The sequence below is a fragment of the Carassius carassius genome, chromosome 47 (genome assembly GCF_963082965.1).
Source record: "Carassius carassius chromosome 47, fCarCar2.1, whole genome shotgun sequence".
In the NCBI taxonomy this organism is placed as follows: Eukaryota; Metazoa; Chordata; class Actinopteri; order Cypriniformes; family Cyprinidae; genus Carassius; species Carassius carassius.
Window position 1 is genome coordinate 10,637,477 of NC_081801.1, and position 27,460 is coordinate 10,664,936.

The window sequence follows — 27,460 nt, forward strand, 5'->3', positions numbered from 1 at the left end:
GAATTGTTGTCATCTTACGTTTATTTACAGTCCTTTTTGTGTGTGTGTGTGTGTGTGTGTGTGTGTGTGTGTGAATGTGATTTTTATTTTATTTTAGGTGTTGTGTTGGTTTTGTATTTTATAAGTAACGAAAAAATCTTCAATTAATGACTTGCCCGTCCAGAAGTGGGCGCAATTGTGAAATAAAATCAGACTTTGGAGGAAGAACAGTATGTAAACAGGAAGATCACGTCAGCGGCGCCACAAAAGCGTTTCATTCTTTGGTTAATAGTTTAATGGTTAATAATAACCGCGTACAGTAGGAATACACGTTGAATCTGTTATCCAAAAATAAAAAAGTATGTCGGAGGCAAACGGGATGACAGATGGCCAGTTGATTCAGCAGGTTGGTGTCAAAAGTCAATTCTGTCACATTCAGATTGAAATCCTAGTCCAGCTCTGTTTACTAGTTTGTTATTATCATTAAACGTATTCCAGTTTGTTTTGTTAAATATGTATTGATAACTACGACGACAGAAACATATCACCATGTTTTAATGATATTAGTTGGCGCTGCTGGGTTGGCTGAAGACGGACAGTGTCGAGTGTAAACAGCTGCTCACCGCGGTCACTGGGATGCAGGTGGCCCGTGAGCTTCTGGACAGACTCTCCGGGCAAAGCCGAATAGATGCTTACAGGGTAAAATGCATCAGTTCTTTTTGTTGACTTTACATAAAGTATTGTGGTTGTACAGTATATTAAAGTACGCTTTAATATAGGGGAGGCCTAGGAAAATTGTAAAACTCAATTTCTTCAGCGTGATGACACCATTTCAGCTCTTTTCCAGAGTTATCTCTGCCATGAGAGATACATACGTGACTGTACATACGTATATAAATGCATACATACAGCTGTAATAGTTGTAAAATAAAAATTGTATGAGTTGAAAAATGTCATCTCTAAAATGCATAATGAACATAATTTAAATGATCTATTATGAAGACTGATTTACAACCTGATATATTAGCAAAGTGTTTTATTTATTTATTTTGTATATCCATACATTCATAAGTCTATTAATGGAACACTTAATATGTCACAAATATAACAACAACAAAAACAGGTTAATACTTTTATTCAGCAAATATGCATTAAATTGAAGACTTTTACATAGTTACCAAGATGTCTCTTCATCAAAGGATCATAAAAAAAATCACAGTAAAATATTAAGCAGCAAATTTTTTTTTTTTTACAACAGTTGTAATAATTAGAAATATTTCCTGAGCAACAAATCAGGATAGTTTCTGAAGGATCATGTGGCACTGAAGAATTGAGTAAGGACTGCTAAGAAATTCAGCTTTGCCATCGCAGGATTAAATTACATTTTAAAATGTATTAACACAATTTGTTTTTAAATTGTAGTAAGAATTCACAATATATCTGTTTTACTATATTTTTGATCAAATAAATGCAGCCTTGGTGAGCATAAGAAATTCTTTCATAAATGTTACCAACCAATAAACTTGGAATGGTGTACATTTTATAGATTGTACAGTTGTAGTGTAAATAGTGTATATTGTGTTGTTTTATACTGTACCAAATTGTATATTGTCTCTTATGTAATGTTAGAAAGAATTCATTTTGACAAATGTATTGTGAATGCTATCAAAATATAATCAAATAAACCCAAAACATCAGTTTTCATTAGTTACAGAATGTATTACAGAACACATCCATTGTAGACCAGTCAAACGTTTGTGACGTGATGTTCTGCTTCCACAGAGGGAATGTATCCAGAGCATTGCTGACTATGTGAAGAAGAATCCCCGGGCTTCTCAGCGGGAGCTCAATGCGGAGGTTGAGAAGAACGTGCTGCTGTTTGCCTCCAGGGTTCAGGGACTAGATAGTGGCCACTGAACACGTCACTGCTGCACTGACCTTTACTGCTCTTCGCTGACCAAAAATATCTCTCCTCCATTTTTCTCCCATTCTCTTTACCTAAGGTCATGTTGAACTTGCTTGTTTTTTTTTTTCATAATCTTGAATATTTGTTTTTGTGGACAGCATGTCAGCCTTTATTGTTTTTTCAATGATACATATTAGAAATGCTGAATTGTACTGGTTACTTTTTGTAACATGATTTCTGATTAAAATGTTACTGTGGTATTCACCTACAGTTAATTTATACATAGAAAGATTGATCACTTAAGGATTTGAATCTTATATTTCAAACCTATAATAAAGGAGATCATATCCAATCATGTCTTGTGTCATTAAAGTGCATTATACATATATAATGTTGAACAACGAATCATTCATTTAAAGCAGGCCAGTTTGGAAATCACTGATTTTTAGCACATCAACAACAAAGAAAGACAAAGAGAATGTCAGGTGGATGAAGAGAAAAGAGAGAGACTCTATAATGAGCTTTGGGCGATGACTATATTCATCACACGGCACCTGTGATGAATTACATTATGCAGATCGCATTTCTCAGATCTCTTGATGACTTTAAAGACAGTGTAGCACTCAGAGCCCAAACCCATGATTAGCGCTGCTGCGTTTGGAATAATAGAAATGCAAGACGTGGATTTTGCTATCTTTTCGTTAGTTGCCAAAACACTTGTCTTCTGACGAGGACAAAGTTTATGAATAAAATACCACACACTCTTTTGATATAGGACCTGTCTGTCTCCACTGCACCTGGGCACTTAGAAGCAATGACCAGTACTCTAATGATGGGGGAATACAGTCTTGTGAGCTGGCAACCAAGATGAAAGCCAAGGGTGGGCTGGTCAGAGAGAACAAAGCAATGTCATCTCAGCCATCTAAGCACATCTCACAATAGAAAGAGAGTACCTGTCAGGCAGCATCAAACAAAGCAATATTTTGATGTCAGTGAAGCAACTGGCAAATGGACATCTGTCAGTTGTTTAAAGCATTTAAATTGTACTTGTTGCATGAATGTCCTTGAAGTTGCGTTTTCAGTGAGAGATGATTGCAATGGGGTAGGAGGTGATTTGTGAGTGTTTAGGTATTTATCATGACAGTCCATAAATACAAATTACCATGGTCACTATTATTGGCGCGCAAATGCCATCACTGATGTGTTTTCCTTTTATAAAATGTATTGTAGAAAAAGCTAAAAGTAAAAATGCAAAGTTAAAACATTTATTACAAATTACAAAAAACTTAAGTTTTAATGGTTCATATCAGCAACTGTTGAGATAAATGTAAATTAAGTCCGCCTTCAAATGTGTGTGTCAGCTCTCTGAAGATTATATGGTTGAGGGCTTGAAGCCTGAAATTTGAGTAAATGGCAGTAATCAATATAGTCACCCTGAATGTGTTTCAAAACCTAGCGAGCTGCCTGGTCAACCATTTATAGGCACCAAGTGCATTTAGATCCTGTACGCTCTGTTAACGCCCCAAATTTCAGTCTAGTGTTTCTTTTATAAATGATTATATATATATATATATATATATATATATATATATATATAATTATTATTATTATTTATTTATTTATTTTGAGATAGTATTGTTGTCTTTTTTTCTATAACTTGAAAAAATAAGGTGACAAAATGCTCTTACTGGCCTATTCTTTCTTTGGATTCTTTCAGTGGATACGTGTATAGTAAAATATAAAATATATTTGGTAAAGAATCAGTTGAGTGGATGATGTTTACTTCTGTTAGGCGTACTGATGTAACCTGCAAAAACAACATCGAATGTATCAGTGAAAGAATCCCTTTAGGATTGAAAGGATTTGAGTCTCCACAAAAATCCCCACAACTACTACTTATATAGGTTGCTTGGCTCATTACATCTCCATCTCTCTCTCTCTCTCTCTCTCTCTCCTCTCTCGCTCGGTCACTACTCCTCAGCTGCATCATTCACTCACGCACAGCCAAGGATTCACACTTGCCACTGATATACAGCGCCTATTAATTTGCACTAAATGTTTTCACCACTTTGATTAATTTACCTCGCTCCATTAACATAGCAATATTGTTTGGAGGACTATGATGACATCACCGGTGCTCTTCATCAAATATGAAAAATTAAATCAGGTAGGTAACCTTCAATTTCACCACTCTAAAAGTTTGTGATGAACAAAACATTCATTATCAACTAAATTAGGAAAATGTGACGACATTAATAATAGCCAACCATGTACGTGGATAGTAATCAGTGATCTAATACATTTTTTATAATATTAGTCTTAATAGTGCTATTTTAAAAAATAAATAAATAAATAGAATTGCAAAAATGCAGAATGTGTATAATAAAACAATGTTTAATTGTTAATATAATACTGTGTTCAACTAAAAAAAGAAAAAGAAAAAAAAAACCCGGATCTAGTGATCTTTGAAATATAAATACTAATAAGATACTAACTGAATATGATAATAATGTACTGCTTAAATGTAATGCTTATTTAGATTTCCTTGCAATCCTTTTCTAACCAAAGTAGCAACATGTTTTTTTTTTTCAACCAGCTCAAGGATGAATTCACATCAAGACCACGTTATTACTGACTGGTGCAGCACCAGCTATACTTGGACAGTGAGATGGGAAAAGATAACAATCTTGTGCTTGTCTGCCTACTGTTACCTGCTAATCCAAAAGGTGTATCTTGAGGTCTTATTTCCTGGACCATGTGTCATTTTACCTGATAACCTTGATTTGTACGATGGTGCCACCAGAGAAAGTGAAGCGATTATGAGTCCAGCAGAATGGTAATGGACATGAAGAACTTTGTCCGGCACACTTTTGTCCCTCTTTTCTGAACTGTATCTGAAAGCAAGAACAACATACAGTTTTCATGTGACTCTATTCATCTTCTAAAGCCCATTGTGGTGAAGTCTATGTCTGTGTTTTGAATGAAAGTGTTTGTTTTCTTGTGTCTGTGTTAGTGGCTGTGGATGTTTGCCTGTTCTTGTCATTTCCTGCTGGTGATCAAGTCATGCCACGTGGAAGAAATGTCAGCAACAGCTGTTGCCTCCCACTCAACCTGAATGAAGACAATGCCCGTTTTGGCTTGCTGGCGGCCCTCATCCTCCTCTATATGCTGTGTGGGGCGGTGGTGTTCTCCGCACTCGAGCAGCCCTCTGAGCTGCAGGCTCACAGGCGCTGGGACAATCAGCTGGCTAACTTCACGGAGCTAAACAGCATAAACCTGAAATCCCTACAGGTCCTCCTAAAGCAATATGAGGAGGCCTTTGCTGCTGGCATCAGAGTGGACAAACTTAGGCCCCGCTGGGATTTCTCAGGAGCTTTCTACTTTGTTGCTACAGTGGTCTCCACTATTGGTGAGTTCATATTATGTCATTTATGCATTCAGATTTAGATAAAAAGAAATCAAAGTTTACACTTACATATTTGGCAGATGCTTTTAAAGGGAACTTCAAAGTATGAAGTATTCAAAGTATCATACAGTATATATACTTGTCAAGGCTGGAGCAAAACTTGTACACCATGTTCCAAATAATTATGCAAGTGACATATCAATAGGATTTTGGTACAATAGAGAGTCCGATTTTTGTTTGTGTTGGTTTTCACATCATTTCAGATAACTAGTATCAATCTCAGACTGGTTTGGTCAATAGTTTGCCTTTTTGCAAAATATTGTTTGTTTTGATGCCTTTTGCAAGACATTGCATCGTTTCATACTTTTCATCTTCAGAAAGATCTTTCTTCCTCAACATATTTCATGAGAACTGTGACTTGCTTAATAATACTCCATTTACTTGCCCTGATGTCATTTTCTGTACTTTCCTTCTGTGCAATTTACCCCCCCCCCCAAAAAAAAAAAAAAAACATTGTATAAGCAATTTTTTATTGTATGACATTCCCCTCTGCTGTAACTTTGAAATCATTCAAACTTGCCCCACCTCAAGATGCTCCCTGCCAGGTTTGACATGATGTCAAATATATATTGTCTATTGCTGTTCTTGCGACCCCTCACAAAATACTCAAATTGAGTGCCCACAAGTATAAATTAGACTTTAAAGACACACATATGGTATATTTCGGCAGCTTTTGAGTTTGAAAGCCTCTGGTGACTGTCTACTTTCACTATCTTTTTTAAAACTTTGTGTCCCACACAAGATGTAAAACCATAGCAGTTTGAAGTGACATGAGGAGGGATAAATTATGTTTTTAAAAAGGAATAATAAATGTATTAAAAATACATCAGCAAAACTTGTTTCCTGTTTCCCCTCAGGCTTTGGCATGACCACTCCCGTCACCATTGCAGGCAAGATCTTTTTGATATTCTACGGACTCATTGGCTGTGCAGCAACAATCCTCTTCTTCAACCTCTTTCTGGAGCGCATCATCACGATGTTGGCCTACATCATGCGCTGGTGTCACGAGCGACAACTGCGCCGCTCTGGCATGGGAGGAGAGGAGGCCAGGAGCGAGGATGACAGTCTGGAAGGTTGGAAACCATCAGTCTACTACGTAATGCTCATTTTGGGCATCGCCGCCATGCTGATTGCATGCAGTGCTTCTGCATTGTACTCTGCCATGGAGGACTGGGACTACTTTGAGTCCTTGTACTTCTGCTTCGTGGCCTTCAGCACCATTGGCTTCGGGGATGTGGTGAGCAGCCAGCGAGAGATCTATAAAGCTCAGGAGACCTACCGTTTAGGCAACTGCCTCTTCATCCTCATGGGTGTTTGTTGCATTTATTCCCTGTTCAATGTCATTTCTATCATTATCAAGCAGACGCTCAACTGGATCCTCGGCAAACTGGACTCCAGCAGGGCTCAGTGTCCCTGCAGTGGCCGTCCATACAGAAGAAGAGGTCGGGCCTGCTGTTGCTTTCCATGCATTTCCAACAAGCGGCACAACCACCACCCTCCACCGGGACATTCCCGGCATAGGGCTCAAAAGCGCAATGCCGTGCACCCTGCCCTGGCTAACGAAGCGGCAGGAAAGCGCTTCACTAATGCATCAGTGGAAACAGTTTGTGATAGTGAGACTGATGTTGGCTTAGGACCAGATGGAGGTTATCTGACAGGGCGCAGACTGTCTGGAGAAATGATCTCAGTCAATGACTTTATGACCAACAAGGTTTCTCTGGCCATTCTACAGAAGCAACTCTCAGAGACCGCTCACGGTAATCCAAGACAGAGCCATGTTCGCCATAATGGCTTCTCCGGTGGAGTGGGAGCCTTTGCTATCATGAATAACCGCCTTCAGGAGACAAGTGTCGACAGGTAGATCGGTCATACAAAGATGACATTGGATATTGCACATTAAAGATAACTTTTAGTAAGGGTTGACTGAAATGAGATTGGTTTTAAAATCTCTGAATTTGAATTGCATTTGAGTTGCGGTAACAAACAGGATCCGGAATTGTAATTCTAATTTGAATCTAAAGGAAGTAGAGTTCAAATGAACTGAAATGCAAAGAAGTGTAGCCTATATCACTAACCTTTAACTAAAAAAAGCAGTTTACATTTGTTAATGGGATTGAAATTATGTCATCATTTACTCAGGCTCATGTCGTTCCAAACCCCCCCAAAATAACTTGAATTAATCTTCGAAACACAGAAGATATTTAGAAAAAATAATATTCTTGTGGCAATAACAGCCTAAATTAAACAAATTCACATAGATGATGTTTTATGATTTTTTTTTATAGTTTTGGTGACACTTTTAATGGAGGGACAGAAATCTTGAAGCTTTCAGTAAAAATCTAAATATTTATTTCTAAGATGAACAAAATTTGTATGGGTTTGGAACAACATGAAGGTGAGTAAATTAAAGAGTCAACTATCCCTTTAGGACAACATTTGATTGTTGGCTTGACAAAGCCTTAGTTGAAAGTTGTGGGGAAAAGTTTTATAGGTCTTATAGTCAGATAAATAGACATATATATTTGAAAAGTATTCAGTAGATACCTCCTCCTGACATTCCAAACAAGATTCCCATTCAACCTTTTGGATAATTCAATTAAAAGTCACATTCACTTACTAAAAGACAAATTCTTCAGTTCTGAATTTTTTCCCAACCCTGACAGAGTATTGTTCGCTGAAAAAAGTAAGTTAGCAGAGGTTTTAGCATTTATTAATGATGTTAAGTGTAGGATACATTCACTATTGTAATGCACAGTGCAGAGCAAATGAGATCAAATTAAAATTTACCTCTGTAGATCAGAAGGACAGTGAATGTTAGCATTTATAAATGGCTTCAAATTATTATTATTATTATTATTACTCTTCTTACATCATTATAAATAAACCATGTGATTTTAATGGTAACATCGCTTCTCAGAGTCACTTTGCTGCTGAAGTGATTGGCCGGTGTGGTGAGCAATCACACTGTGCCTCTAGAGAGATCCTTTAACGGCTCTTCACGAAAACAGACTGATTTTCAAGAGCCAGGCAGATGCAGCCACGGCACTTACAGAAAGACAGTCCCCAGGGGAAGAAAAACAAGTGTCAGTTGTCAAATCAAAGGAAGATGGTCAATAATATTCACTGTTTAATCGTTTCTATCAGGCTGCTGTCAGTATAGAATATATTGTCTTATAAGAAACAAACTATCTCAAATGAATAGCCTACAAATACACCGCAGTAAAGATAATACACTGTAGTTACAAATACATACAGCCTTTTAGCACAAGGGAACTAATGTGATAGTATCATCAGTATTTAAAAGACAAACTAATTCATCTGTATAGATTTTGTAGATGTATATTGTAAACACAAATATTACTTATTTGTTACATATTTATTTTGGTATCAGCATTTATGTGTTTCGGATGTACTCACGTCCTTTGCAGCCTATTGTTATTCATAGAGCTTTTGAAATCTGTTTCTGAGTGACACTTTTAGGGGTCAGTGACAAATACAAGGTTGGCAAATTGCAAAGAAGCGAGTCTCTACTGCCCCTTGAGGATGACAGTGGTACTGCATACTGTTGAAATCTGAGCTCAGCCACACACATTCACAACGTGTATGACTATAATTACCAACAGGCCATAAGGTCTCTTAATGTAGCAGGATAGACATTAATAAACTAAAATCTCATGAATGACTTGATCTGTTTATTTTTATTACTCAACCAACCTTTATGTTAGCACAAATATCGCACAATATCTGTAAAATGTGCACAGAGAAAAATCATTACATAACATGATATAGCACTGCATCAGTTCATTTGCTAGAAATATCTTGTAATATTAACATGTTTATATATTGGCATAATTTCAAAGAGGTGAGTAAGGCAACACAGTACAGATCATGCAAACAGTGAAGAGCGTATTAGAGGAAACAACTATTCAAGAACAGGAAAAATTGCACTCTGTGACTATATTATGAGCTTGTATAAACCAACATGTAAAAGTGCTTGTATTTAATAGAATTAGTTTTTAGAGATTTTATCATTTCGAGTTTGATGTGAATCCTTAAAGGGATTGTTCACCCAAAACTGAAAATTAGCAAATTGACTCAACCTCAAGCCATCTTGGGTGTATATGACTTTCTTCTTTCAGATGAATACAATCGAAGTTATATTAAAAAATGTCTTTGCTCTACCATGCTTTATATTTGGCATTGAATGGGGGGTTCGAGATTTTGAATCCCAAAAAAGTGCATCAATCCATCCTAAAAAGTGCTCCACACTGTAAATAAAGGCCTTCTAAAGTTAACTGATGCATTTGTGTAAGAAAAATATCCATATTTAAAACATTACAAAACATAATCTTCAGCTAACTGTTCATGAAAGAGTGGCATTCCAGAGTTTGACGTAGGCGTATAAGCTCCAGTGAGAATATGCTAGTGTCATAGCAAAGGAAAACCAGTCCTTTCTTGGCTTATATCAAAATCCTCTGACATTTTTCTTTACAAATCTTCGTTTTGTTTTTCTAATTTGTGACCGGTATTTTGTTTTGCTTTTTCCTCTATGCTTTTGCATTTGTCATTTTCCACTGGAGCTTACGATGCCTACGTCATATGCTGGAACTCCACTGTCTCGTGAACGCGTGTACAACAGTTTGCAGATTATAAAGTTTTAAATATGGATATTTTTCCTATACAAATGCATTACCTAGCTTCACTTCGCTTCAGACCTTTATTAACCCCCCGGAGCCGTGTGGAGCACTTTTAATGATGGATGGATGAACGTTTTTGGGGCTTTAAAATCTTGATACCCATTCACTGCCATTATAAAGCTTAGAAGAGCCAGGACATTTTTTAAGTCATATACACCTAGTACGGCTTGAGGGTGAGTAAATCATGGGGTTATTTTAAATTTTTGCGAAATGAAATTCCTGTCATCAGTCACTTAAGATCATGTTGCTCCAAACCTGTATTTCTTTTTCCTTTTGTTAAACACAAGACGTGTTTTTCTATAAACAAAATAGTTGCACCATGTTTCTTAAAAGACTGAGCCGTAAAGGCAAGTAAATCATTTTTGGGTGAACTATTCCTTTAATTCATCAGCATTAGCTTGTGGCTAATTTACTATTCATCAGAATCCAGGAGTTCTGTCAAGTTCTGCATTTTTTATTGTATCCATTTAAAAATAACTTGTTATATGCCAGGACTGAAGAGAATCTTAAAAGTGTGTTGTCACTGCTTGAACACATTACCTGAGTATTGTCGAATGTAAGTCTCATTGTGTACATTTGGTATAAGGAAAATACTGAACGTATCACAATCTAAAGAGTAAGAGTTATATACAGTCATTATTGTCCTGCATTCTGGCACAACATTGCTTTTTGTAAGTTTCGTCATTTATGAAACACAAAAAGAAGGAAGTTTTTTTTTTTTTTTTTGCTGTCCAAAAAATCTTTAAAAGGCATAAAACATCAGAAATCTGATCCCCAAACAAGCACATCTATTAAGCGTTTATGTAAAATGGTCTCTAAGTGGCATCAGTAGGACTGAGTTCCTGAAAAGATACAAATGACAGGAATTCATATAAATAATGCTTACATTCATATTACTTAAATCATATAAAAAACATTAAGTTAATGTACAGTAAATCTTACCTGGGCTAATCTAGATCGCTGTACCTCTTTCTGCTGATAGTATGCTGAAATTATACAGTTACGCCTGCAAATGTCCAAAAATTATGATATTTCAAAGTTCAAGCCACTGTTCTTTTGGCAGTCATTACAACTACATGTCATTTGAGTTCTACTTGTGGAGCTGATTGGTTCTCTAGGGAAGGTTTGATTTGAATCTGAGAACAGCTGCTGTGTATATGGGATATGTCATCCTTTCATCTATAATCTAATAATCTGAAGATTTTCTAATCTGTTATAGAACATGAGTCACATTAAAAAGGGTACCATTTGATGAGTTTTGAGCATTTTGGAAGAATAAATTAACTAAAAATAAATTAACTCACTAATAAAAAACAAAAACTATTCTTATTATATTAATATATATATAAATATATATATATATATATTAAAGGAGTATATTAATATCCATATAGCCAGTCGCAGAATTTTTATTGAAATTATTGGTTTTCCTGTTCTCTTGATCTATCACTTTTATACAGGTTAATAATAATAATAATAATAATAGTAATTATTATTATTCAATTAACTGCTTGCATTATCATATTAAATATAGGCCAATGAATAAATATCAATAATAATAATAATTCAATATCAATCAATATTAATTATAATAAATGCTTTTTAACAACAACAATAATAATGGTAGAAAGATGAATAAGAATGCTTATTTAAGGTTTTCTGATTGTATTACAGATCCTGTCGGGTATAAACTGATTTAAAGCACTGGGACTGTTTTCATGCAACAGCTGTACCTAAAAATGTCACAATCAGTGAAATACGATTTCAAACCACTCTCAGACAATTGCTGACTGCTATTTTGAGCAGAAGTTAAGATGCACTCACTTGCTCTGAAGGCCGCCCCCTGGTGGAAGTCCAGGAATAACTGTTGAAGCCAGTACTGTCAGAACTGACAGCAGATCAGGATCATCACCTCTTGCGCTCAGCTCCTCGAAAATCTCTGTCAACGAAACGTGTGTGCCAATGATTTAATTCCTCAAGCAGGCCGCTAGAGGAAAATTTACTATAGCCATTATATGACTCCATGATTTGAATGGATTGCCACCTGTGACGTAAGTCACGTACATCTTAAAAGCAACATCAGAAGAAGCCAGATTTAATCAGATGGTTTACCAGCAACTTTGGACTCCAGAAAGTCCTCCAGCTCAGCCTCCTGGTGCAGTGCTTCAGGTGACAGCTGGGGGGCGCCAGGGAAACAGACTAGAATGATGCTGATGTTATCAAGGCTCCCCTGTTAGAAATACATAAAAAGACAAAGGGAAAAATGGAAAAGAAAGAAATAAAAAAAAAATAATAGTAATGTGTCTGCTATATGATTTAATCACAAAACTCAGCAGTATCGTTTTCCTCTGATGTTCCTTTAGATAGGGCAAGAAGTAGCATTATGCTACTCTTGAGGCTTTTGTTCGAAGGACAATTACCTCACGTTGATGATTCAGTAGATTGGAATTGGTGACGCTTATGCAGACCTTATCCTTCATTTCTAAGGGATGTTGTTAGTTGTCTATAGGACAATGCTAGGCAGAATGCTGTAATCTGCTCACACCATGGCTAAAAGTAGTTCATTCCTTTACAGCTTAGTGGCTGAATACAACCTCGCTTTGAGATGGTGGACGAAAGTGCAGTCCTGACAGAGCAGAGATCTGGCTTACGTGGAGAGAAAGATGCTGACATTTTCAGGTCAGCACACTTTTCTGCAGCCTAAATGCCATTCTGTATTTCTCTTATGTAATGTAACAGCATGGCCTAAAGTCAGCTTTGAATGCATAGCCCAGAGAGTCCATATTGAAGATATTCATATTTTCAATTCTTAAGTACATTTTAAATATATATATATATATATATATATATATATATATATATATATATATATATATAAAGACCAAAAATTTGATGTCATATAAGCAACTAAACCGTATCAGAAGTATATATTAAATCTTTTTAAATAAACAAATTTATTTGCAGTTTAAAGTTTAAAGTGACATGACATTACATGAATAAAGCAGTGAAGCTGGCATTAGATTTTCTGTAAGTTGCTATCTGGTGACAGATGCTCTCACTGGAACTCAAAGACATTCAGAAATGTGAACTTTGGACCAAGCAATCGAAAACAGAGTGAAAACAGCTTAGAAATCTTTTGTTCGTACTAACCTTATAGAGGCAAAGGTCAATGACCTGGGAGCAGACCTCTCTCAGGTCTGTGCAGACACGAAGTCGGCTGTGTATGAAGGCACAGAGCTCTTCATTAGTGACAGTGTCCCACACACCATCGCAGGCCAGAACCAGAAACTCATCTGCTGGCGAGCGCTCCACAGCAGACACTTCCGGCTCTGGTGATACCATCTGTTCTTTGACCGGCAGCCACTCGGCTGTCTTGTAACTGAAGTCTCCCAACGCCCGGGAGACTGCCAGCGAGCCATTCACCCGCTGCACAGTCACCGATCCTCCAGCGTTCTCTATCCTCTCCCTCTCTCCAGGGCTGAAGGGCTTGTGGTCTTCTGTCGAGAAGGCCACCTGCCCTGCACGGCACAGGACCGCCCGAGAGTCCCCGCAGTTCACAAAGTAGATGTGGTGTGGAGTGATAGCGGTGGCAACCACAGTTGTCCCTCCGCGTTCCCAACCCTCACGGCAGGCCATGGCATGAAGGTGTTTGTCCATGAGAAAGAAGCCCTCCTTGATGCCCTCAGTGACCCTCTCTACATCCTCACCTGCTCGGATTTTGCCTGAGAAGGAACAGCTTATGTCACCAAATAACCAACACAATCTAGTCCACCGTTAACTGTGCAAGGCCTTTGGTGACTTCAAACAGATCACGTTTGCATATTCGCAAAGACAAATCTAAAAGCTTCGTTAGAGAAGATTGCAAGGACCAAGCATTATGCAACATCTAGTTGCTGTAGGTACACCACAATTAACTCATCAGATCAAGGCTTAATTAAGTCATAATGTTGCTGAGGCTTTGGATGTACAGTTGGTCTGCAAATGACTCCAATCAGATGCTCTTGGATCTATTCTAAAGAGATCAATAAGATTTCCCGCATGATGTAATTTCTGTTTCTCATCAAAACCCACTCAGTCATGAGGTTTGCCACGCTCTCAAATGATTATGGATGTACAAATATAATATAAGCCAAAAGTTTATGTAAGAGTTGTGTGTTTGTAGGACAGCTTGTTGCTCACCTGTGCCCAGAATGTGGTCCAGTAGGTTTTGGGAGCAGTGTTGGGCCACCGCGCTCCCTGCGTGCCCATCATACACAGCGAAGAACCCCCAGCGGGCCAGTTCCCCGCCTAGCTGAGGGAAGCAGTTGTGGAAATCTTCCATGTGGGCCCTCCAACCCTGCATGCTGGCCAGGGCATAGGTAAGTCCCCAGGAGGCACAACCCTCTTGCATGTGCTTGTCCAGAACCGGTCGGTCCAAGTAGGGGCTAGGGATGACCCCTTCTTCTTCTCCTCCCTCTTCACCTTCAGACAGCTCCCCTGCACCTCCCCCTCGCCCCACTTTGAAAAAGGAGGTGACCCTTTTCTCTGTCTCCTTCACTAGCTGCCTTACAAAAGCAGGCATCTCCACGCTTCCTTTCCTTGATGTCCTCATGGTGTCTTTTTTATTGCACTCGTGTGAATCTGTTCACCGCCTCCACCCTGTGCTGTAGCTTGCTGGCTTTGGTTCGGCTGTGTGCCGTCTTGCTGCTGCTCAGGGCCTTCACAGCATTATCTCCCGAGAAACTGAATCTGCACCTTGAAGCATCCTCGAATGATCTGATGTAGAACGGTTGATTTGTACTTCTGTCACTCTACCCATTGCTAGAGATATCACTGAGATCTAATCTATTTGCACTCATAGTGGCTCTTTCCAGTTTGATCCACTTTTGTTGCCTTCCTCTATATGTCAGTGATATTTCCTCTCTCTAAGCTTTCTCTCTGTCTGAGCCCGTTATTTTCCTGTCATCTCTCTGATTGGCTGAGCTATTTCTATGCACCAATCATCTTGCAGTGTCCTCCCTCTTTTTGTACACACCGACATGCAATCCTTTCGTAGAGTGGCTCTCTCTCTTTCACGTTCAGTGCCTCCCTCCCTCAGTTTCTCCTCTTGAACTCCCTCTGTTAATCATCTCTACTGAACATTTGATAATTTTGCATTACCTAACATGCACAGATTGATGTGCATAACAGATTTTCACAGTAGCCCAGTAAGAGAGAATGGGAGAGCGAGAGGGCACATAGTACACTCTTCTTAATGTTATGTGAGGCAGATTCAGTGATTCATATTAAAGAACACGGTTTGCCTTAAGCATGTATTCAAATATGGACTTGGGAGACTCTAACAAAGGTTGATTCAGACAGATTAGTGGATTATGTAAATCAAAAATACCTTCATAAACATTCTTACATAATAGGCTATTTTTGTCTTTTTAACTCGTTTTTTCTTTTTTTCTTTTTGTGGGTCCATAGAATGACGCACACAAACAATGTCTCATGAATAAATGTGTTTGATGGGAGAATGATCATTGCATCAGAATGCTTGTAGTACTGATTCATCTGCTGGGTCAAGCAACCTAAAAAACAAAAAACAAACAAACAAAAAAACATAAAATGAAGAAATAATTTGATTACAATATTCAAATAATTAATTTAGATTAAAATTAAGTGTAGATTTTTGAAAACATTTTCATTTTTTCTAGTCTTTTCATCAATACCTTTGATATGATCATGTTACCTATATTATTTATATCATCATAAATTAAAAAAAGATCACAAATTACCATACATTATTATTACTATTATTGTTGTTATAAATTAAACAATTCAGTTAATTTATTTTTCAAATATCTTCATAAATTATGTATTCCACACTTGTATTCCTATTATTATTGGGACATTTCATAGGCTTAATGGTTTTTATACTGTACAAACTGTATTTTATACCATATATATACACATAAACCTTTTTGCAGTTTTAGATTTTCAAAACACTTAATACTTTGTGATATATCATATCAGACCATGTTTCTTCATGGGGACCTAAAAAAATGTCCCCACAAGGTCAAAATGTACTGGTATTACTATGCTTGTGGAGATATTTGGTCTCCATAACATACTGAATACCAGTACGTACACACACACACACACACACACACACACACACACACACACACACACACACACACACACACACACACACATCTTCAGCTGGGTGCTAAAGGCCAGCGCTTTTCATAGCATTTGAAAAGATAAAGCACAGCACTCTTTGAGGAACATCTGAGTAATTTGCTTGTATCTAAGGTTAGCCATATCCCTCGAGATGAAGACTCGACTACACACAGTCATATGCTGACGTCTCAGGTTCCTTAACTTAAGCTCTGAATGGCCCACGAGGAAGGATAGCTGTGTGTTTGTGTGCGTGTTTATAAAGACGGGGTGTCCAAGTGGTTGAGATATTATTAGTTCAGGCCAACCCCTTCTGCTGACAACGCTAGGATGGCCAAAAAAAGCCCAGAGGGTTCGTGGAGCGCTGGGAGGAGAGGGGGTTTGGTGTGGAAGCAGCAGAAATGGCCAGTAAAGGTGAGAGTCTTCTGCTGCATTGGGATCGAGCTCTCCTGGGCTATATTGTTTACACATTTAATCTGCTAGTACACAGATTTATCAGATTAAAGCTGAGTGGTGTAGACTAGAGGTATAGTAATACTGCTGAATGGCCAGCACATCACACAGTACTTCTCAATGGGAGCTTAGCGGGCTGATGGGAAATCTAATGGATGGACTGCCTTCCTGAGCCTACCAATGCATGACTCTAGGATTTTGACGCAAAAAAGGAGGCTTTGATGTCTGAATGAAGGAGGTGAGGTCTTCTCTCAGTCTTATTTTGGCAGTGCTGGCAGATGTCTCCCCAGAGAGATTCAATCTGACCCCGCCATGTTAGGCTGCATTAGCACGAGTGAAGGCCACGTGGAAGATTTCATGCGGAGGGTTTGGATTGATCTGATAAAGGCTTTTTCAGCTTTGCACCAGTGTTCGCCACAGCACAGATTTGCACCTGCGTTTGGAGGATAATCAGGATCAACAGCTGTTGGGGTCTATTGGCTTCACAGGGAAAGGGGCGTGTGAATGCACACTGCCATTAGCTGTACCACAGTGTTTGTGTCCATGCACTCTCTGACACGAAGGCTTCTTGTCCATTTATGTTATGTGTTTGTCTCAGAGATGTAACATTTGGACTAGAGCTGTACAAAATATTGTGCAAATTCTTTGCATTCAGATTAGTATGTTCATGTGCAAAAATAAATGTGTTTACAGTCTTGACATGTTTGGTCTGCCGTGTATAACATGACCAAGCTTTGTTGGACAAATGTGGTTTCAACAAGTGTAACTGGCAGAGTCAGCTTACTAGATTACTTTTTAAATTTCAACTTACAGTCAAGTCCTTGACAACTTTAAAGGGTTAGTTCACCCAAAAATCAAAATGATGTCATTAATGACTCACCCTCATGTCGTTCCAAACCCGTAAGACCTCCGTTCATCTTCGGAACACAGTTTAAGATATTTTAGATTTAGTCCGAGAGCTCTCTGTCCCTCCATTGAAAGTGTGTGTACGGTATACTGTCCATGTCCAGAAAGGTAAGAAAAACATCATCAAAGTAGTCCATGTGACATCAGAGGGTCAGCATCGAAAAAATACATTTTGGTCCAAAAATAGCAAAAACTACGACTTTATTCAGCATTGTCTTCTCTTCCGTGTCTGTTGTGAGCGAGTTCAAATGCAGTTTGTGATATCCGGTTCGCGATCAAATCATTCAATGTAACCGGATCTTCTTGAACCAGTTCAAATCAAACTGAATCATTTGAAACAGTTCGCGTCTCCAATAAGCATTAATCGACAAATTACTTAAGGTGTTAACTTTTTTAATTTGGCTGACACTCCTTCTGAATTAAAACAAACCAATATCCTGGAGTAATTCATTTACTCAAACAGTACACTGACTGAACTGCTGTGAAGAGAGAACTGAAGATGAACACCGAGCCGAGCCAGATAATGAACAAAAGATTGACTCGTTCTCGAGTCAAGAACCGTTTCTGTCAGACGCGTTCGATTCGAGAACCGAGGAGCTGATGATACTGCGCATGTGTGATTCAGCGTGAAGCAGACTGGCACACAGAGCGTCTGAACCGAACTGATTCTTTTGGTGATTGATTCTGAACTGATTCTGTGCTAGTGTTATAAGCGTGGGTAAACCGAAGGCTTGAATCAAGGGCAATAATTGCAATTGACGTCATTACATCGAGCGCAAAAGAATCGGTGAACCGTTTTCTTAAACCGGTTTATTGAATCGAACTGTCCGAAAGAACTACTGGTGATCCGAAAACTGATGCAACCGGTTCTGGACTCGAAAACTTGACTTGATTACTTTGATGATGTTTTTCTTACCTTTCTGGACATGGACAGTATACCGTACATAAATTTTAAAATTTAGGGACTGAGAGCTCTCGAACTAAATCTAAAATATCTTAAACTGTGTTCCGAAGATGAACAGAGGTCTCACGGGCTTGGAACGACATGAGGGTGAGTTATTAATGACATTATTTAGATTTTTGGGTGAACTAACCCTTTCAGGCCACTCCCATGGATTTGAGAATTTAAGAATTTCGCCTTTTCTTTTCTGTCCTTTTGCAGTTATTTTCATATTCCACTGAGCCTTGCTCATCCTTTCATTATGCTGTGTGAGTGTTTTCACCCTGCTTCACATTGCCTGAAATTCAAGACAGAAATAATGACTGACAAAGTTTAGACAAGCAAAGTATATTTTTAGTATGTTGTTTTTGGATACTCACTATGAACTCGACCCCCATCCATTACTGTTAGATCAGTTCTACACAAAGAATGTTTGAAACTGGATGACTGAATGACATTATCAATATTCTTTAAAAGCATATTAAAATAGACGGTTTAACAATGGTAATACTGGGTAATGATCACGTTGCAATCTCATTTTTATAAAATTTATAAATCAATCCAATTCAGAGTAAAACTGAATCTCTCAACAAATTTGGTGTTGACAGTATATAGATGACCACTCATTGCTAAAACGTCCTGCTAGCTAACTAAAAAAGAGGTTGCAGATGTTTATATATTCACATATGGCATCCCTTTTGGCATCTTATTTTTGCTCCCCTCTGTTAAACTTGATAAATTACCAGATAACACATTAAGGAAAAAGAGAAACTTACTTGTCTTCTTGAAACAGAGAGATAATTCAACTGAAACAACAAGAAATTAAGGGACAAAGGAAAATAATTTTTTTTTTCATTTGTTAATGAGTAATTTTCATAACTGCTTGGACAATAAGATGACATAGTAAACAGTGCATAAATGTAAATTGCCTTATTTTATCAAATCAAAAAGTCCTTTGAACTGAACGGCTGTTGATTTGATAAAAGAAAAAGAGTGAGGGATAGGCTAGTTAGCTTATCTTTTTTTTGAATTTGAATTTTATTGAAAAATTTGGAAATAATAGAAATAATTTAGTTTATATTCAAAAGAGAAAAGACACAAAATTGATATTTAATTTAAAATATCTACAATAAATTATTAATTCTAAGGTGAATTCATTCAACTAAATTTAGTGGACTAACTCAAAGAATGGAGGAAAATCTGCATTTATAATTAGATTTTACCACAAAACAATGACCAGACACCCTGTGCAAACATACATATCTGACCCCCCAAATACTCAACCACACACCTAACCCCCCCGCCCCCGCGTCCCCTTTAAGACCGACTTCAAAGCAGTACTGCCAGGTCATTACATTTCTCCATCAGTCTCTTTTTCTCGATTATTCTGCCTGACTATGCCTCTGTTTATTTCCCTGACATCTCACACATTCATTTTTTATTACCCTCCATAGTGTTGGATCTGTTATACTGGCGGGATGTGGGGACCACCGGGCTGGTGTTTACAGGTTTGGTTGTGGGTTTGGCTTGTTTGTTCCAGCTCAGTGCCATCACGATCCTTTCCAACCTCGGTTTGGGCATCATGGCCTTCACCCTCTCTATACGCTTACTCTACAAAGCCATGACGCTTGTCCGCCTCAGTGATGGATCTCATCCCTTTCAGTGAGTACACTGTAAAACAAATAACATGTTTCTACACAGCCGTAACCCTGAAGGTGTAACTGACATGTTGTTTACTGTCCCTCTTGGAGTAGATGGAGTAGTAGCAGTCTTGTCAGTGTTTGCATGTCGATGAGTTGATTAGTTCAGTAATTCATTCAACAATGGCACAAGTGCAATTGTGGTGTGCTATGAAAACAACAACACTCTTGTTTGTGTGATAATGCTTATAAAGTTACAGTCTCCCAAGTCTGCTCTTTTTGCAAGCTGGTTTGAATGGATGAGTTCACTTTGATGTAGTCCATATCAAGTTGATCAAGTTAAAATATTCAAAACTAAATATACCTATTAAAATATTAATTCTTGAGATGCATAACTGGTATGCAGATTTAAAATAAATGCTGTATGATTTGGCAGGAGCTCGATGGAGGGAAAAGCAACTCAGATAAGTCTGGATTAATACATGTAATCTTTCTCAGCTGGTTCACTTTTCTTTATTAAAAAGGTCATATTTGGATGAGGACTGTACGCTGACAGACGAGGACACAGTTCGCATGGCGGAACAAATCGTTCTGCTGATTGCTACGGCTGTCACCGAGTTGAAGAGGCTGTTCTTCATCGATAGCATCATGGACTCAGTGAAGGTCTCACATGCTTCTTAAATATCTCACCTTGGCTATACCAAGCAATTTTTATGCTTTAACTGTAATTTATAAAGTGAAAGTGATGTGACATTCAGCCAAGTATGGTGACCTGCATTTAACCCATCTGAAGTGCACACACACACACACACACACACACACACACACACACACACACACACACACACACACACACACACACACACACACACACACACACACACACACACACACACACACACACACACACAGTTCAACTCTCTAACCATTAGGCCACAACTTCTGGCTTATAGATGAACTATAACCATGTGCTTTCATTCCCAAAGGCAAAGGTTCTGTGAGACTAAGCATGAGTGAAAGTAAAAAAAAAATCGTATTTGTAATTATTTTTTAGTATAAGAACATAATGTTTCTTCTGTAGTATAGCAGGGTGCTAGCAATAGATTAAATTCCCAGTGAACCCAAATAATGTTAAAATATATATAGGCTACCTTCAGTGCACTGTTAATCTCTTTGGATAAAAGCATCTAACCGTAAATTTGATTGAAATCTAAATTCAAATGATTTAAAATGAAATATGCTTTTATCTGAATGATTGTATTTTATTTGTTTGTGTAGCTTGTTGTGTTCCTGTATTTGTTGACTTATGTTGGGGTCCAAGCCAATGGTCTCACGCTGGTTATGACAGGTAAGGATATCCTGTTGAAATTTGTAAAGATTTATGACGAATCACAGCTGACAGTATTTTTGACCTAATGTCAGTAACAATTCAGTTGAAAACATTGGAATTGGAATCATACATTATCAAGTATTACTGCTTTGTCGTGATGATACATTATATTAATGTACAGCAATTCTTTCACCTCTGAAAAGGTGTGATATGTGCTTTCTCTCTGCCACTCTTGTACAGACTTCAACAGGTAAGTGTGTGCCTCATTTGGACTTTACACATAGGCCTATATATATATATAAATATAATATATAAATGTGTTTAGAAACTCTAGATGTGTTAGTTGACATCAGGAATTGCCCCTTCTCCTCAACCAGAAATGCACTTATTATCAGAGCTCACTAATTAATGCACATAGATTCAGACCATAGGCTACGTCAGACTTAACACTTCTTTTTTGTTTTAATTTTTGACAGGCAAGGATTGACAAGATTGTCAAAGCCATCAAAAAACTTGTGGAAAAAGTCACTGAAATGTAAGTGTTCATCATTCAGACATGAGCTGTAATGAAAACAATTCAAAGTGAGCAAGGCAAAAATAATCAAGCCTATATCTTTAAGGAATAGTTCACCCAAAAATGAAAAATTGCTAAAGATTTACTCACTTTCTGTCCATGCAAGGTGTAGACTAATCTGTTTCATCAGAAAAGATTTGGAGAAGTTTAGCATTACATGACTTGCTCATCAATGAGTCCTCTGTAGTGAATGGGTGCCGTCAGAAAGAGATTTCAAACAGCTGATAAAAACATAACAATAATCCAGAAGTAATCCACATGACTCCAGTCCAGCAGTTAATAACTGCATGTTTGTAATAAACAAATGTGTCAAAATAATCAATAAGCCACAATAGCATTTGTTCCAGTGAAAAAGTCCACCACCTGTTTGAGATCAAAATCCACAGACATATTTGTCTAGAACTTTTTTTTAAAGCTAAAAACATCATAATGGTGGATTTGTTTATTACAAACGCACAGCTTTTCACTTCACAAGATCCCAAATTGGAAATGGACAGGAGTCGAATATCTTACTTCACTCCTATTCTGGCGGCACCCATTCACTGCAGAGGATCTACTGGTGAGCAAATGGTGTTATGGTAAATTTCTCTGAATCTGTTCTGATGAAGAAACAAACTCATTTACATCTTGGCACGCCAAGGAATCAGTACATTTTCAGCAATTTTAATTCTTTCAGTAATTTAAATCACTCCTTTCACATTTCTCTTTTCTAGAGTTGATCTTGTGATTTCTCTGGCCAAGCCACCTCCAGCCCCAGCACCTTCCCCTGCCCCTGCCCCCACACCAAAACATAAACAGAAGACTAAATGAAGAGGAGGAAGAGAGAGAGAAAGATGGGGGTGAGGAGCAGAAACGTGGAGTACACTGAACAAACAAAGTCTTATGGTGCAGCTGTGGTCCGGTGTGTTCAGCAGGGTCAGGGGTTTGGGGTTATGAACGAGTGTTATGTTTTACACTACGTTTCATATGGTGCTAGGAGAATCTTCAATAGGACTTCAGTGAAGAGAAGTCCAGGTGTATGCTTATTGTATTCATTTAACACAAACTTTCAAACGACATACAGCTGTGTAATATTTATTAGGTCATTTTGCCCAACAAGGTTGTTTTTTTTTTTACAGACTTTCATGGAAAAAGTTGAATCTATTGGCAGCTGCTAGTATGTTTTTGTCCACTAGAGGGTACAATGACACAATACAATCATAGCAGTTCTGGGTCAGGACAGAATGTTGCAGAAATTCTGTCATGTAAATTTGTTTAAACTGGTCTAAAATTACAATTACCAATAGGATCATGCTTGTAATTTGGGTTTTAATATTTAATAGTGAATGTTTCATGTTACAAAGCAATCCAAAATTAATTAATAAGTTATTTTAAAACGTGTTTTGCTTCCCTGACTTTGCAGATATTTTGTGCAACATGTCCCCCCAGTAAACACATGTTTTCAATGTCATTTGCCTTATTTTGTATTTGACAACATGCAAAGCATCACATCATGCACAGAAATGCTTCTTTTGTGGGAAATAAGCAGCTGCTAAGGATGCTTTGAGAAGAGTACTAGAAATGGCAGTTTCAAAACATTCAGTTACATACTGTTAGCAGATGACAATCTAATCCTGAACAGAAACAAATATAAAATGTCTTTTGATGTTCAAATACTTCCATGCCAGAATGGTGATAAAAAAAACAGGCTTATAAAGAGAGTATCTGTACCATCCATTAAATCACATTGCTTCAAAATTTATGGAGAGGACTGTTTAAAAAAGCACGAAAAGAACATCTTGCACACCATGGGAAGACAGTTTCATGCACACTGCAGGAACACTCAGGGATGTAAGGAAAAAATACTCCACTGACAAGAACAGTGGCACTCAGAGGAACATTTTGTATTCAATGCTGTGTTAAATAACCTGTTTCAAATTGACTTTGCCCCTGTGTGTCATTGTTTGTTAGATGGCAGTAGTGGGAAATCTCTAAATGAGGATATGAAGAAAAATTATAGTTTAGAAGTTAAATTAAATTTATTAAAAGCCCTGTCTGGTTGGATCATTGCTGACTCCATTCGAGCATGGCTCTAAGGATTTTTTTGGACTGTCGTTGAAGTTCAGATTTGTACAATCACAACAGAGATAAATATAAAATATACTAAAATAGACTTTGGGGATATGATAAAGTAGAATATGATGAACTGACATCATTTTCAATACATTTTTAATTGCAGCCTATTAACCTTAGTGGCATGTTTAAATAAGCAGATTTCATAACATAGACTCCCCCGAATTTTCTCAAATCATCAAACTGGCCTTCTCTTTGAATGAGTCTTTCATTTTCATTTTTTTATTTTTTTTTTTAACTCTTCTTCTACTCATCCTGAATGCATAAATACATTTTTGGCTTAGATAAGTGATATATAATAAATGGAACAATAGTGAAAACACAAAACTAAAGTTTGTAATTTCTCATAATTTTTGACAAGCAAGGTTCACACACAATCTTTTACATAATATGAGTTAAGTTTTAAAAATGCCCCCAAAATGTACATTTCCATTCTTCACAAACAGGATCCTATTTTTTACAACGCCCCTGATCATAAAGCAAAAAATAAGAAGGATAATAAGCTATAATTTTGTCCATGATGACATCCTCACAGATGATTCTGCCAACATGTTTTGGGATTGTGGTTGTATGAAAGTGGCAGAGGGAAATACTCTCTCGAGTGCGTCAGCATGAATGAGCTTTACTTCTCACATTTGCCCAGAAACATCTGCAATGAAAGGAAATAAATAACTAAACAAAATATAACTCAAAATGTGACATGAAGTGAAAAATCGATTGGCCATGCAATTCATCATCAGCCATCAGACACAAACAACAAGAGTCCAGCTGAGTCAGAAACAGATACATGCACCTTGAGTCAATTAAAGAACACTAAGCTGTGTATTCTCAATTGATAGAACATGATCTTGCAGCAGGATTTGTCCAGCGGCATTATGGGAAAGAAGTGGAAGTAGTGCACTACAGTTAAGTGCTGGTCATTCTCACTATTCGTGCATGTGGCTGTCTGGCAAAGATGCAGTAATTGAGTTTTGGAGAAAGTGCTTTCACAGCAAGAACTGCGTCATGGAGAGGTCATTCCAAGGTGAGTCACAGAAATCTCTTTTTATAGGTCAGGAAAGGCAGAATTGGACATTTTTTTGCCACAATGGCAGAAATAAAATGAATGACATAACTTTACTAATTCACTTCATAAGAACAACCATTCATTGCTCGTTTAATATAATTGATTGTCTAAATGGATCCTTGCTCTGCTACAAATGCCTGTAAATTGATCATACACTCCAGTGTTTTTTCTCTCTGTATTGATGTGCACTCTTTGCCGAGAGCCCTTATCAATTACAGCAACCATCTCAGTTAGACACAAATAAAAAGTTCTCATACTTTGCAAACTGCGGACATTCTTGACTTGTAATTTTATAGCGAGCAGTTTCAATTAAGATTCAAACTCTTTCTCGCAGTCTTTTTGGCTTTGTGAAAGCCACTTGAATGAGCCGAAATGCCACAATGGCCCCAGATAATCACTGGGACAGACTGAGAGAGAATCTCTTTGTTCCTGAGAGAGGGAAATTATTCAAGGAAACGTCTGTGAGTGAGTCTAGATGGCTATGGATGGGTATCCAGATGAGGGAAGGGGTCGGGAGAAGGGGAAGAAATGTAAACCGGGAATATCTCGGAGTATCCCAGCTGTCCCTGTGGATACATCCATCCGGAATGCTAAAGGCTGAATAGTGTTGAGATTATGTAGCTATCAGCAGGGATACAGTAGTTTCACTAATGTCTCAATCAAACTGTGGCTGTATGGAGCAGCTGCTCTTCAAATTGCATTTCTGCTCTATGTCATTTTTTTTTTCATTCAGGAAACATTTTTATTGTCAGGAACATTTTTTGTAATATTATTGGAACTATCTTTACACCAAGATGTTCATTAGGTGGTTTGACATAATTGTACTGAAGGTTACAGGAAGCACTATCACAGATATGCAATCCAGACTGCTGAGGAAGCAGTGAAAATTGTCAGAGAACAACAAATAGAGGCCTGTGCAGTGGCAGTCTTCAGGGAATGGATGGAGAAATGGAGAAATAGCAGGATAATTGAGCGGGAGAGAGCAAGAGAGAGAGAGAGAGGGGGATGACGTATTGAGACATTGAGCAGAATCAATCGCTCACGTGACCATCCGCCTCTGTAGGGCACCTTGATCCCTCCGGTGTTAACGAAACATATGACACCAGAGGTATCCTCCACAATCTTGGTGTCCGAGCCTGAATTGCCTCAACATCCACTGACAAAGAAAAATGTATGCTATTTTTGGGTTCCTGTAAAAAAGAAGAAGAAGAAAAAGAATGCCTCTCTCTTCCAACGGCCAGAACGGAACTGAGAAAAAACTCATAAATAATAATTAGAAAGCAAGTGAAATTGGGAGAAACACTCTTAGAGTTTAAATCCAATAAAGGGAGTGCCTGACATAGCTTGGTTTAACAGAAGAGAAATCACGAGGGTGTCTGGGAAAGAAAGACATAGCAAAATGGTATACTGTAAAGAACATAATTTTCTATTGATTGGTATACAGCAAAGTCATTGCATGCTGCATTGGTTTTGCTTCAGGTTCTTTCCTCAGATATTACTTTGTGTTTTTCTTCTTGTATAATACTTTTTTTTCTAGTTTGATGATCTAGTTTTCTAGTTTAACTAACATAAATTGCACAACACTGGTACAATTAATTTCAGACATAATTAAAAAATTACTCACAGTCCAGTGAGAGATTTAGTTTTGAACTCACTAAGGGATCTAAACGATTCACTGGGTGAAACACTTGCTGTCTTGGCCACTTGACAGAACCTGTCAGCCACGGGAAGTAAATTTCAAGACCCAAGTCTGAAAAAATGTCAAAGCTTAGTGCACACTGAATCAACACTATGGCTTTTTCTGAAATCGCGTACTTACCTACTATATAGTGGCTGAAAAAACAGTAAGTGTAGAGTATGGTATGTCCAAATACACAGTATTCATAGCATATCCCATGAGGCCATGGGAGATGAATTGTGAATGCCAGTGAAATGACACAACACTGGTAGGGCACATGACAAAATGGCCACTGTAGTACATCCAAATTCTTAGTTTACTCATTCAAACCATGTAGAACATAAGTACCTAAAGAAGTACCTACTCATAGTAGTTACTCAGATACTAAGATCATGTTCCTTTATAGCGTATGTTAAATTAATGTTATTTCATATACTTTGGTATAAAATGTAGTAAAGTGTTACAGCTTTTTTTTATTTATAAATTTATTTTAAAGTGCAAAGTATTACAAATCTAAATATGCAGGCTACATAAAGCTCTCTAATAGCTTTTTAGAACACTATCATTCA

At 37.6% G+C, this 27,460-nt stretch overlaps 3 protein-coding genes across 4 annotated transcripts; 2 read left to right on the top strand and 1 right to left on the bottom strand.

Moving 5' to 3' along the window:
• Window positions 1–3,879: 3,879 nt before the first annotated feature.
• Window positions 3,880–7,512, top strand: LOC132130467 (potassium channel subfamily K member 13-like). 2 transcript variants are annotated; one of them, XM_059542179.1, is made up of 4 exons: window positions 3,880–4,052; window positions 4,482–4,611; window positions 4,899–5,294; window positions 6,209–7,512. In XM_059542179.1, exons 2-4 carry the CDS (start codon window positions 4,554–4,556, stop codon window positions 7,210–7,212), a joined length of 1,458 nt encoding a protein of 485 aa, XP_059398162.1. In that variant the 5' UTR covers window positions 3,880–4,052; window positions 4,482–4,553; the 3' UTR covers window positions 7,213–7,512. The 2 variants fall into 2 exon arrangements, with proteins under 2 accessions (XP_059398162.1, XP_059398163.1); XM_059542180.1 differs by lacking the exon at window positions 3,880–4,052 and having other exon boundaries at window positions 4,492–4,721.
• A 1,516-nt stretch (window positions 7,513–9,028) lies between these two features.
• Window positions 9,029–14,956, bottom strand: LOC132130537 (protein phosphatase 1A-like). The gene is made up of 6 exons (XM_059542265.1): window positions 14,228–14,956; window positions 13,199–13,770; window positions 12,161–12,278; window positions 11,873–11,987; window positions 10,991–11,054; window positions 9,029–10,890 (listed from the first exon to the last, which is right to left on the bottom strand). The coding sequence occupies exons 1-6, from the start codon at window positions 14,637–14,639 to the stop codon at window positions 10,864–10,866; spliced, it is 1,308 nt and encodes a 435-aa protein (XP_059398248.1). The 5' UTR covers window positions 14,640–14,956; the 3' UTR covers window positions 9,029–10,863.
• Window positions 14,957–16,545: 1,589 nt separating this feature from the next.
• On the top strand, window positions 16,546–23,485 carry LOC132130840 (reticulon-2-like). The gene is made up of 7 exons (XM_059542667.1): window positions 16,546–16,606; window positions 19,946–20,153; window positions 20,656–20,794; window positions 21,410–21,479; window positions 21,665–21,711; window positions 21,938–21,996; window positions 22,749–23,485. The coding sequence occupies exons 1-7, from the start codon at window positions 16,594–16,596 to the stop codon at window positions 22,843–22,845; spliced, it is 633 nt and encodes a 210-aa protein (XP_059398650.1). The 5' UTR covers window positions 16,546–16,593; the 3' UTR covers window positions 22,846–23,485.
• The last annotated feature ends 3,975 nt before the right edge of the window (window positions 23,486–27,460 follow it).